We start from the raw sequence: 12,864 nt of genomic DNA on the forward strand, positions 1-12,864 counted from the left end.
GAACAGAAAAAGGGTTAAGAACTCTTTGGGAGAGAGAATCGAGGATGTCAGACCCCTTCCTAGCTGCTAACACCCAACTCTGAATAAGGATGCCTGTCCTCCAAACTAGACTAGCCAGTATCCTCCATCCATTGATGTCTTTAGTCTGAAAGGAAGACAATCGGGTCCCTAGGAGCCCCCTCTGACCCCGCAGGCACAAGTAGGAAGATGTTTTAGAAAATGCTTTATTTTCTGAGTGGCAACCCCACCTTCCCACCTAACACATACACACACATACACACTCTTTGTCTTTATCACATTTCCGAAAGGGACCATGTGTCAAGATGTCATCCATCTCCAGACATCTGACTCACACAAAGAGATGGGGAGGGGCCCATTACATATATCAAGCTATCAAAACACTCCTTTCACTGCTTCTGCTCAATCTAGAAGACTCGGCCTGAAATTATTTTAAGATTTTCTGTTATTTGCAATGTTATGGAAAAGTAAATTACTGACATTCACAAGGTGATAATCTGTAAAGAACAAGTTTGTTTTCCTTTTTTAATTTAGGATATTAGCAATACATCAGCATCATTAATAGAAAAAAACACTGTTGACACAGAAACTCAAAAAAACCAGCCATTAAGAAAATAATGTAGTACTCAACCACTATGAGAGAAAATGGGTCCTCTCATTTGATTCTACTGGCAAGCCCAGGTTTATCCTGAACTCTGAGAGACTCTGTCCTGAGTGGATGATGAAACATTCAAGTAAAAGGTAAGGAGTTTTAAGTGTGAGTTTCTGAGGGATACTGCCTCAAAAGAAGTTCAGGGGTAGCCACAGTCCTCCAGTTCACTCCAATGTTGGGACGTTTCTGGGACGACCAGCATAGTTTCCTCTTGAGGAGTTCTGACAATTCATCAGCCTCAGGATTCAGGTCTTATAAAACGTTCTTCCATGTTAAAAAAGACTTTGTTCCACAGGAATAAGTTTTTCATCGCTTCTCCAGCTTCTTGTACTTGGCTTCTGCCAGGGAGAAAGGAAGGAAATTAAATCTTTAAAACAAGCTCTTACAAAAATCTTTTTAGTCAGCGTTTCCAGGCAAATTCACCAATATTACATTAAAAAAAAAAATCTATTGCCTTCAATCTCATAATCTGTCCAAACTGGGTCTAAATTGGAGGCACACCACAAATGTTAACTATCATATTAGCTAAGGACAGATATTTAGATATCAATCATCAACTTGCACAACCTAAGATAAGGAGTCAAACACACACCCACCCACCCACACACACACAATTAAGAAGAAGTTCACTAAGTCCTAACCCTGTCAACAGCACCTGCTCAGACATCTCCACCAGGAGTAAGCAGATCTACTGGCACTGGAGTCACAGGGAGCCTTACTAAGCACAGGAAATTGCTTCTCCAGGCACTGTCCCCAGCACTCTCAGGGAGCCAGACGGGAACTCTCTGAACGTATATCTCTATTTTTCCCTTTTTATTTTCTTATTCCTATACCTCGCTATAGGAAAGCAATTTTGAAAGACACAGAGATTTAAAAGACCATCAAATAAGCCTCTTAATGTGATAGATTATCTTTTTCTTTAAAACCTTGAAAAAAACAAAATGAACCAAAACAAACCTTGAAAGCATCTGGTACAATGCCTTCTATACAGTAAGGTTCACCATGTAGTCACCACTTAGTAAATTTAATTGTGGACAATGAACTGTTATTCACCACTCATGTCACATCTCAGTCTGTTACAGACCTCTCTCCTGAAGTACTCAACAGTTGTCCATGATGAAAATAAAATAATCTGTAAATTATATCTAGGATAAAGACAACTTCCTTGTTTTTAATCATGGATGTAAGAGCCAGAGCCAGTTAGCAAGCCATCAGCAATACAAGTACCAGTTTCCTCCTTAAAGGAAAAGTAGTCCTTCAAGAAAACTCTTGATAGACTTTTCTATTTTTTAAGACATATGTATCTACATTACTAAAGATGCTTCAGCCTGCTGAACCACAATTTTAAGAGCTTGAGCTTTGTAATCAAACAGACCTGGTTTGGAATATAGCTCTTTCACATGCTAGCTTGTATCCTTATGCAAGTTATTTAACCCCTTCGACCAGTTTCTTCCTTCAAAGAATGGGGATAAAAATCACATACTTATCTCATAGATTACTGGGAAGATAAAAAGCATAAAACATGTAAAGCACTAAGAACAGTGCCTGATATGTATCATTAAGTACTCAGGAAATAGTATTTTTAGTACTACTACTACCATTAAAAAATTACTCTCACTAGGTTTTTGTGAAGCTTAATTAAAATAGATCATCATTGGTGCACCATAAATGTGAACTATCCTATTAGCTAAGGTCATATTGGGGGGCAGGGTACTCTCATTAATCAAAACAGAAATAAAAATGGTTACCCAGTTTTTTTGAATATGCATCCAACTTGTAGGCTGCCTGCTCAAGAGCTGCTACTTGCTCTTCAATTACATTGATCTGATCCAGATAAGGCTGCAGTCCAGCATCTTTGAAAACAGAGACAGACCACACGTTCATACAGCCTCAACACAGAGTATAGAAAAGAGTAAGGAGTAGGAAAGTAAAAATGCTAGTGTCCCTCCAGCTCTGCCCAATACACACTAGGTGGGGTGACATGATTCTGATCACTCGCAGGACAAACACTAACAGATCACGCAGAACTGTGACCTGGACAAAGCAAGTCTCTCTCATCCACTAATTTTCCTCTCTTTTAAATTCCTTGATCCTCAAGCAATCTTTCCATTACTGGTTCAGTTTCTTGAGTAATCCCCTACCAAGAATTAGTACCCTAGAGATAGGGAACACAAATATAAGGCAATGGAAAAATATATTCTACCAGTCTAAATTAGCATTTTCCATTTATAGATGTTCTGGTTTTCTGCTTATAGAGTAGTCCTTTAAGGATTCCACTGTTAAATAAATTCACTAAAATCTGACTACCCTTTCTCCCCCCTCTCCCTTTTCAGGAATAAACTGATCGATCACATCAGGATTCAGAAGCAGAAATAACCATACCAAAATATGCTAATCCTCAAAATGGAAGAAATTCTCCGTAACTTTATAATTCACTTCTAGAGAATGAGCTCCCTCAGGACAGGTGCCATGTTCCCTCCACTTCTCCACAACCCCAAGCACAAAAGAACACTAAATACAAACATGTTTAATTATAAAAATTATTACTTACATTTCTGGTTTAAGTCCTTTAAGTTTCTACTAATGTTTATAGCAATATCTTTCATTTCAAGATACTTCAGGCTGGTTAGTTTATTCATATTTTCCAGGAGCTTATAGTCTTCGCTGGTGGCTTTAAAATAAACAGAAGATGTGATGCCTTTAAGATTTGTCATAGATTACTGGAATGTGGAATCATAGGCCAAATGGTAGTTCAAGACAGGATGCAGTGAATGTCAAAGGAGCAGGCCACTACTGATTTATGACATTTATACTCAGCCTGTGTATTCTGAATGTCTAAGTAGAAACTCAGGTAATAATTAGCAAACTATTTAAACCAAATAAGATCCAGAGACTTCAGAACCTTTGTTAAAAAGGAAAATAATAAATTCATGTCCTGGGGTGCCTGGGTGGCTTAGTCATTAAGTGTCTGCCTTCGGCTCAGGTCATAATCCCAGGATGCTGGGATCAAGCCCCGCATTGGGCTCCCTGCTCCGCAGGAAGCCTGCTTCTTCCTCTCCCACTCTCCCTGCTTGTGTTCCCTCTCTCGCTGTGTCTGTCTCTGTCATACAAATAAATAAAATCTTTAAAAAAATTTTTAATTAAAAAAAATAAATTCATGTCCTAAGAAAAGAGAAGGTGACATAATATTGGTATTTCTATGGTATGATAACATGTAATCTGGAGGACTGCATCATAAATACATATAAAATCAACTAGGAACCATTTCTTAGTAACTCATCTATTACTGTGTGATTCTATATCGCATTTTATGCACTCCTTCTCCTATCCTTTGTTCCCTTCCCCATCCCTACTCAAAGCAAATGGCTTTTCCTCCAATTTTCCTGAAAAGTGGAAAATTCCACCTACGTGAGCTGCCTCAACCTTTCTGCCTCACTTCAAAACTTCTCTGTACCTTTCTATCTTCCCAAGAGGCAGGAGTGCTCCTATTCTTGCCAAGACAACTTCTCCCGTGCTCTTGCTTCCACTTCTTCAGGGCCTCTTTTCAATCATCTCCTTTCCCTGGCATTTCCAAATTCTCTATCCTGGCAGTTTCCTCACTATCTAGAAATTATTCAGCTTTTTCTCCAGCCCAAAAGCACTCTCTCTCTTCTGCTACACCTACATCATTTGCTCAGTAAAGCAAAGGAGCTTCACTGCTAACCCTTGTGAAAGACCAGCTCATATTCACCGCTTCCTCTTCCTCACCATTCACTCATGTAAACCCTTGCAGCCTGGCCTTTGCCCCCACCAGCCAGGGAAATTACATGCTCCAAGGTCACCGGTGCTCTCCAAAGCACCAAATTCACAGCGGCGTTTTCTGTTATTATCCTCCTCAACCTCTCCATAGTACCTGACACGGTGATCTCCCTCTTTTCACAAAATGCTCATTTCCCTTGGCTGCTACGTCATGGTATTACCCTGATTTTCTCATCTCTTTCAATCCACTCTTTGTAGGTTTCTATGCTAGATCCTTTCTCATTCATCCTTAACTATCACTTCCCAATTTTTTCTCAGCTGTGACCCAAATGACGTTTACATGGGTGGCACATTCCTATGGGCATTCCCAGGGTGATGCTAGCTTCCTTTCAAACTCAAAAAAGCATTTGTACAAGTAAGAATGACAATCACAGGGAATTACATTCTGTTTAAAATTAATTTTATGATAAGTAAATCATTTATAAACCTAGGTACTTTAAGAACTGTTGTTAGAAAAAATTAATTGCCCTATACAAGCATTCACTGAGATTATAGTTGAGGCCCTCAGCTACCCCTAAGCACATCCCTGCCAATCTCATCCTGCAGAGCCTTGACTCACACCGCTGTGCAGGTGACTCCCAAATCTGTTTCCCCTGCTCAGATCACTCTCTGAGCTCAGGACTCACAAGTGCAAGTCACCTGAGTGTCCTGGTAATATCTAAAATCAGCCAAGCCAAAACCAAAAATATTTTTTACACTAAACATGGTTCTGCTTTCCCACTTCTCTATTTTAGATGATGGTACCATCAGTTTAAAACCTAGAACACCTCTTAAGCTGCTCCCATCCCTCCATAGGCACTTCAACAAGTCCTATAAATTCCACTTCTGTGATATTCTTGCAGACATGCTCTCCTTTCCATTTCTTTTACCATCACCCTGTCACTGACCATCGTCATTACTCTTCATTCGAAATCTTGCTCATGTGTCTGAGCTCTCTCCTCCACAACCGTACTCTGTTAGCAAATTAGTCTCTCTAAAAAAAAAACAAGGGTCACACTCTAATACCTAGGAGCCTGCGAGATCATGTAAATGAATGAAGTAAGTCAGGTGTTTGCATGTTAAAAACATAAGATTATTCACTTCCACAAAGAAATATGCTCTCTCCCATTTCTTAGAACATGCAGTCATCTTACCTATCATTTACTTTACCAACTTGGATAGAAATATTGGTCCAGAAAATCATTTCTCTACCACTACTAAAAAAAAACAACACTGTAAGAACAGTGATAAATGGCAACTGACCAGGTCCCAGTAAAAGGGAGAAAAAAGAGTAGTGGGGACACACTGCATTGCACTAGACCATTTAGAGGAGACAGCTGCTCAGCTCTAGTCAATCACAGCATCACAAGAATGAGGAACTAGTATTGCCAAATCTTTGGAATTTTTAAAGAGAAGCCAAAAATCTAGATTTTGTTACTTGGCTTCTCTTGCTCAGAAATAACTAAAAAAACTGATCAGACTGATGGAGCCTCACAAGCCCTCCCACTCTCCATCAGCCATTTTCTCATTAATTCTGGTTCCCAAATTTAGCTCACAGCAATTTCCTGGGGAAGTGAAACAATGCTTATGAGAGGCCACACAGGACCAAACTTCACTTTTTGGACCTTTCTCCACACACAGGTCATGTGTTCACCTGGAAATACACAAGGAACCCAAAATTAATCATGTCCCCAAGTGTGGGTCACCAAATCCTCAGACCAACCTAGTAGGTCCCTAAATCTGCAGGTCACTCTCCATTCCCCAATTTCATTTCTCTTTGCCCTAGTAAATACATCTGCTTTAAGGGAACAAACTGCTTGCTTATACGCCTCACTCACCAATCGTTTCCCCCTTTTTGGTCAGTCATTCCCTTCACAATTCTGCTCAAAATACACCTCCTCCAAGGAAGCACTTCTTGATGAATTCTTTTTTGTCTTCTCATACTTAGTCTACACCACCAAGGCTTGCAGTTATATTAGGTATTTTTATGTATTTCTGAAATTAGCTAGTGAATTTCTCCAGGGAAGGAATGGACCTTCTTCTTTCCCATTCATAACCTTCCCAAACTTCCAACAGGCACATTTCAGGGCATGGGGAGTGTTGGGGAGGGAGCCACAGACTGATGCTGCTAAAGCACCTCACAGCTCCCAGAGCCAAGCTACAGCTCCAGCGAGTGGCGCAGGGCAGTACCCGAATCAGCCCACACCCCGCCTCACCCGTCAGTTCCCCAGTCAGGTAAGTTGCCATCTTGGAGAACATGTCCCGGCAGAGCTCAGTGATGTCAGCCTCAGCCGGCTCCTTTGCCTCCTCAGCTGTCTCCACGGCGGCATCGTCTGAATCAAAGGAGAACGATAAGCGTCCCGCCCTACTCCGGGTCCTAATCCAGCCACGGCACCCTCTCCCCACATCCCTCCACCTGCCTCATTCGATCAAGTCGGCTCCATTCTCCATGTGCCGTAATTCCAAGTCCCTTACTTTGTCCTTGCCCCACCTGACACGCCAACTCTGCTCCCCGGCACCGGCCCTTGGCTCAGACCCGATCCCGTGGCCAAGCCACCCCAGTCCTCAGGTCAGGTGCGCCCCTCCGACCTGCTCGCTCCTGCCAGGTGAGCCCCCAGCCTCCTGCTGGGCACTTCATCCCCAGCTACTCGACGTACCTCGAACCGGCTCCTCTCTTTGGGTCGCGGAGACACCCTGGGCCGCCGCAGCCGCCGCCGCCATGCCTGGCCCCGCGCTGCTTCCGGTTGTGGGATGCCCGCGCCTGCGCACCGGGCTGCCCCGCCCTCCCCGCCCTGGGTTCGCAGCCCTGGGACGCTCCACCTCTCCACTGAGTCATGCGGCTTACGCTTACACGAGAAATAACAGAGTAAGCTTGAAGCTGAAATTGAAGCTAAGATAAGCTATTGTGAGTTGATCCGTTGCCAAGAGTCTCGACGTCTGGAACTGAGAATGCGCTCATCCCTGTCACTAGTGTAGTAAGACCCACGACCTCTCTGGGATTGGTTTAGCTCTGGTGGCCTACTGACCAAAGTCACAGGGACAGGGTATCCTCTCCCTAGACACTCCCCACCCAGGCTGGTATTCGTCGCCAAAGACTGCTCAGGGAATCCATGCTTTTGAAGGTAGTCTCATCCAGCCTTTGGGAAACCTTCACTCATTGATCCCTGAGCCGAAATACTGGCCCTTCCAATGTCTTGGTTAAACAACTCATTTGCCCCTTTTTCTTGAGCTGCAAGTTGGCACCTACTTCTCTTCAGCTGATACAGTCTTTCTGGAAGAAAGCTTTGTAACTTTTTATGGCTGAGGATACACTCTGGTTATCTTGATTGCATTTAGCTGTTTCACAAGTCTCCTAGGTGTATAGAGTGTATGTGATGGGATGGTGAAAAGGGTGGGAGAAGGGAATGGATGAGAAAAAGCAACTGGGGAGCAAGGTGCAAAATGAGAAAGAGGTAAAGATTACAGGAGAAGGGAAAAAGGTATATAGTGGGTCTTGGGACACAGACCTATACACCCAAAATCCTAGTGTAGAAGTTTTTAGTCCTGTTCTTAGTTATTCTCCATCTCACCCTCTTACCTCCCACACCCTACACCACACACACGCACACACACACACACAACCCAGCTACCCCTCATACCAGTGTAAGGGCTACCTTACTCTTTTCATCCTGAGGACCAGGTCTCCCTAGGTCACTGTCTCCACTCTCTAAATGGTACAGTCATAATGCCCACCATTTCAAATCATTCCTATGAGCCAAAAGTTCTTATTTCAGCCCCTTCACATTGTCACGGCTGCCAGTCTACCCCTCCTGGCAGGGATGAGTGCTCCAGCCCAAATACAAGAATGGTTCACAGCTCCAGCCTCTCTTCTTCCCCCTACAATCCCAGAAGCAAATGCAAAGTCCTGATTTTTCTAAGGATTTTTATTGATAGTCACCAGAGAAACCCATATGTCCTTTGCAAGAATAGTGTCAGAGCCCACCACATTTTATTCCAAAGATCTCTGAATCCAGAAATCATTTCTTTGTCTGATTCTCCTAAGGCCCCATCTATGTCCCTGTTTACAGCCCTGTCAGTTCCCAGTGTTTAGTGGAATGTCATGAGCAGCCTCCTCACCTGAGCCTTCATGGTCTTTGCCCTGGATGGAGGGGCATTCCAACACCTCTGCAACATTATAATCTCCACATGTGAGAAAGTTTCCTCTCCTCCAAGGCTTCCCCTTCTCTTTCACCTGGAAACTATGAGGAAGACAAGAATCCCATGGGTGCTAGCAGCAGATCTCTAGATGCACAAAGGATAAGATTCACTGGCAAATAGGAAGACATTTAGAGAATGCTGCTCTCTAGGCTTCTACTTTTTTCACAAATCGTGGCTATCCAGATGCCAGGTGCTTAGGGAACATAACCCTCCCTTCCTTTATTCTCTTTATTAACTTTTTTTTTTTCATCACAGCAGAGCTGAGAGCACAGGGAGTGAGGGGCCCAGTGGCAAATGTTATCTCAAAGAGCTACACAGAGCTACATGGCTACACATAGAAACACTGAGTCACAAGCCTAAGCTAAACATTGGTTCAAGAGGCCAAACACAGGATGGGACTCTGCAGTAGCAGTGGAGGGAACTGCTGCCCTAGAAGTGGAGGGCATGTCCTGAGGAGGTCTCTGGGGAGGCAATGAGAGAGGAGGCTGCTGTCTGATGCTTTAGGGCCCCTCCCCCACCACTCTCCTGCCCACCCTGGACTCCCCAGGGGGCTGGAGTCACAGCTGGGGTTTGCTGCAGGTGCTCCCAAATGCCTTGATCTCCCTGTTGGAAGAAAAAGGGACAGGTCATTTGAAGAAGGAGTTTGTGTCCCACTTCCTTTCATCTAGAAAATCTGGGTCTGATTCTTCAACCTCAGACTCTCCTGGAGGCCAAGGCAGCCCTCAGGCCAGAGCAACCAACTTCAGGCCTTCCCTCCACCCCTTCCCTCCACTGATACAGTGACTGCTATGAACATGTTGCCCCAGGAGCCTGGAAACAGACTCTTTCAAAAATGGTTTACTTCCACCCACTGAGTAGAAAAGATGGTAGAGTTCAAATGTGGGGAACCAAGAGGAACCAGGTGAAGGGCCACTCACCAGGCCTGGGGAGGAAGCTAGCTGCCCCTTCCTCTCCAGCATCTTTAGCTTTGAGCCCACAGCATCCACCTGGGACATGACTCCTTCCAGGACAATCTCCAACTGAAGAACTCTCCTTGTGAGTCTGCAGGATTTGAGAGAGACTGAGGGAGCAGAAATATGCATCTGTGGGGCTAAGCGTCTATAGGGGTAGGAGAGCCATTATGGTCTGTGTCTGGATGGGTGCAAGGAAGGTAAGGCCCAGCCTTGTAGGGAGAATTAAAGGGGGGCAGAGGTTCTCCCTGGACTAGGACGGAAAATTAGAAGGTTGAGAAAAAAGCTCAGGGTAGGACATTACAAACACACTCAGCCCTGGGCCCCTGGCTGCACATACGTGTAGAATTCTTCTCCTGAAACCCAGCCACCTGCTCTGGTAGCCTCTGGACCCGACTTGCCTGGTGGACTACTCACAATGGGCTGGCCCAGGTTCTCAATCTCGACATTGAGGGCCACCTGATCAGGAAGTGAGAGAGGAGAAGATGACTCTGGGAAGTATCAGCTCCTATTTCATCACCTGCTCTCATGGTCTCCCAGGACAAGGCCCTTGGGCTCCAGTTCATGCATTCCCCTACCCTCTCAAACTCTAGAGATAATAGGATCAGTGTGGTGGTGCTGGACACAAAGCTGGACCAACCTCTGGGAGAGAATCACCTCCCACAGAAACAAAACATGAGCTCTTGGAAGCCTTGATTAATGAGACCCTCACTAGAAGCCAACTCAGTTTGGGAAAGGAAGAACAGTACCAGAATTCCTGCCACTTTCCCTCCTGCCCTTGATTTTTGGGTCTACACTGGATAGGGATGAAGCAGGCACAGCAGGGGCAGCTAAGGATCCGAGTTTGAAAGTCCCAAGGAGAAGGCAAGTCCTCAGAAAGAATTGTCAGGGATTCTCGGGTAATTGAACCTTTCCCCCTCAGACTCTGTTTTAGAGCAGTGGTTCTCAACCTTGGCTATGCATTGGAATCAACTTGTGAGTTTTTTAAAGTACTGATGTCTGGGTCCCTCACTCCCCCAGAGATTCTGTCTAGGGTATGTGACCCGAGTATGAGGATCATTTGACTCCCCACCCCCACCCCACCAGGGTATTCTAATGTGCAACAGTTTGAGAACCACTATTCTAGAGACTTCTTTCCTGTCCATCTATTGAAGGGGAGAGTGAATGGTTTTCTTTCACTGCCTCTCCCCCAACCAACTGGGCTCACCCTCTTCTCCTCCAGGTCCTGTTGCATTTGTTCTTGCTCTTTCTTGTCCAGGATGTGATTCCCATCTTGATCAAACCTGGTGAAGGCAGCTGTGAGCTCAGTGATTTCATGCTCTGCATGCCTGAGTCTGAGGAAAACAGTATGATGAAATGACTTCTGACTTGCTGTGGCTGTGATCTCTCAATTATGGACTCCCCACTTTTTTTTCCAGACTCTCTGACTTTTGCTCTCTGTGGAAGAATGGGACCACATAGGAAAGCCAGGATTTCCAAGGTCTAGCAATTTTACCCCCAATAAATTGTTTTAAATCTATGTCTTCCTTCTCTTAGTCCTGCTGACTAGGTTCAGGCTCTCTTGGTGTTCTATAGGAATTATTGCAAAATCTCTTTGCCTCTAAATAATCCATCCCCCCACTCCCACCTCACTGGCTTCCCCTTCACTCTCTACCCCTGAAATCCATCCTCTATAATGCAACTAAAGTAATTAATCTTTCTAAAGTGCATGTCTAAATACACCCCTTCTCTGCTTAAAATCCCTCCTGGACACCCTATTCTTTGGATAGAATGGTGGTATTCAAGGCCTTTCCCAATGTAGCCCTTGTTCATTACTCTGGTCTCATCTCCTGCTATGCCCCACTTTTATTTGATACCTTAGCAATGCTTAGCTACTTATTATTCCTATACATGTTGCTCAACTTAACACTTCTATGCCTTTGTATGTGCTTTCATCTTTCTTGGAATGCCTGCTCGTCTACAGGTAGGCTATTCATCCTCCTGTAGGTATTCATGCATCACCTCTTCCTGGAAGCCTTCCCTTAAGCTTAAAAATAGAATTGAATACTCTCTTTACTTTGTGCTCCCTCTCTTCTAGTCACTTCTTTGTTGAACTTGTTCTGTGATTCAGTTTATTTGCTTACATGTGTATGAGCTCCTGGAGGACAAGGCTTTGTCTCATTAATTGTGTGCCCTACTTAGTGCCTGGCTTACAACTGGTGCTCACAATATATTTGTTCAGTGTTTGCTCATATGTTTAACTGGGAAACAGGGATGCTAAGAGAATAGGTCAATGTTTGTGGGGGAGCACAGAACCAACTACAGAGTTTTGCGGAAGTGAGAAATGTATGTAATGTTGAAGAAATTGTATTATTACATTAGTCCTACAAGTTGTTCAGTGAGGTCCAGAATGTTCTAGAACATGGTCAGAGACCTTTAAACCAAGGGCACAATTCTGAAGATCAGAATCAGAGATATATAGACCAAAGTCAAAGGCCAAAAGCCAAGGTCAGAGGCCCATAGGCCAACATCAGAGGTTTTTAGGCAAAGGGTATATGGTCGAGGGCCAAGGACTTATAGACCAATATCAGAAGGTTGTATTTCTGGTTGCTCACTCCCTCAAGGTGTTGGTGAAATCCTCAAATTGGATCTCCTGCTCCCCACCCTGCAGGACCTTCTGTGCATCTGAAACCTGGTCCTTCCTCAAACGCAGCCTCAGTAGGGTCTTGTTGTAGCCCTGGAAGGGAAAAGGAAATAAGTACCAGTTCCTATAGCCTTCTCATCATCCCTTGCCCCCTTCCTCACCCACAAGATGCCAGGCTTCCAGGGATAAGTCAAAGCCACACAAGGGTGGGCACAGTGCCCTACACCAGTCAGGAATAGACCAGGACACAGAGCCTTGGACCTGGTCCCTGACACAGATGTGTGGCTCAAGGAGACTGAGTGGTTACCTGTTTCAGGAGGTCAGAAAGTTGCAGCTCATCCTTCTGTCCAGCCAACTCTTCCTTGACCTCTGAATATGTGTCATTGATGATGGCCAGGAACATGTTCTGGAGATAAAGTAGGGACCTGGGTCTTCACCCCCAGACCCACTAACAGCAATGAGCCCACTAACCCTATTAATATCCCAGACACATGTTCTAAAGGAGCCAATGCTTTCAGTTGCAGCTCTGCAGCCCACTAACCCCCACATCTCAGGGTCCCCAGAGCCCCGTTCAGCACAATCCTGTTAGGGATGGATCAAGCTCCCTCACCCAACTGCTATCCTCACTCAGTTGTTCTGCAGTAACC

General features: G+C 44.6%; 2 protein-coding genes across 5 annotated transcripts in view; both read right to left on the reverse strand.

Moving 5' to 3' along the window:
- Window positions 1–511: 511 nt before the first annotated feature.
- On the reverse strand, window positions 512–7,214 carry BLOC1S2 (biogenesis of lysosomal organelles complex 1 subunit 2). Its single transcript, XM_035027308.1, has 5 exons — window positions 7,105–7,214; window positions 6,664–6,780; window positions 3,222–3,341; window positions 2,419–2,523; window positions 512–1,008 (listed from the first exon to the last, which is right to left on the reverse strand). Exons 1-5 carry the CDS (start codon window positions 7,166–7,168, stop codon window positions 977–979), a joined length of 438 nt encoding a protein of 145 aa, XP_034883199.1. The 5' UTR covers window positions 7,169–7,214; the 3' UTR covers window positions 512–976.
- Window positions 7,215–8,352: 1,138 nt separating this feature from the next.
- The window catches only part of PKD2L1 (polycystin 2 like 1, transient receptor potential cation channel), an 89,413-nt gene continuing 84,901 nt past the window's right edge, over window positions 8,353–12,864 (reverse strand). For all 4 annotated transcript variants that reach the window (XM_035027251.1, XM_035027262.1, XM_035027272.1 and 1 more), the window contains 6 exons: window positions 12,525–12,623; window positions 12,189–12,310; window positions 10,802–10,928; window positions 9,935–10,053; window positions 9,562–9,685; window positions 8,353–9,247 (listed from right to left, as the gene is read on the reverse strand). In XM_035027251.1, the coding sequence (XP_034883142.1) occupies window positions 9,074–9,247; window positions 9,562–9,685; window positions 9,935–10,053; window positions 10,802–10,928; window positions 12,189–12,310; window positions 12,525–12,623 (765 nt within the window). In that variant the 3' untranslated portion in view covers window positions 8,353–9,073. The remainder of the gene's footprint in view (window positions 9,248–9,561; window positions 9,686–9,934; window positions 10,054–10,801; window positions 10,929–12,188; window positions 12,311–12,524; window positions 12,624–12,864) is intronic.

The sequence above is a fragment of the Mirounga leonina genome, unplaced genomic scaffold (genome assembly GCF_011800145.1).
Source record: "Mirounga leonina isolate KUSES-001 unplaced genomic scaffold, KU_Mleo_1.0 Mir_114, whole genome shotgun sequence".
Taxonomy (NCBI): domain Eukaryota; kingdom Metazoa; phylum Chordata; class Mammalia; order Carnivora; family Phocidae; genus Mirounga; species Mirounga leonina.

Excerpts from the sequence above, each read along its gene's own strand:
- BLOC1S2 (XM_035027308.1), bottom strand. The coding sequence starts at position 7,168 with ATGGCGGCGGCGGCTGCGGCGGCCCAGGGTGTCTCCGCGACCCAAAGA. Across the intron at positions 3,342-6,663 it reads CCTGACTGGGGAACTGACGG|CCACCAGCGAAGACTATAAG; the intron begins GTGAGGCGGGGT and ends TTTATTTTAAAG. Across the intron at positions 1,009-2,418 it reads TGCATATTCAAAAAAACTGG|AAGCCAAGTACAAGAAGCTG; the intron begins GTAACCATTTTT and ends TCTCCCTGGCAG.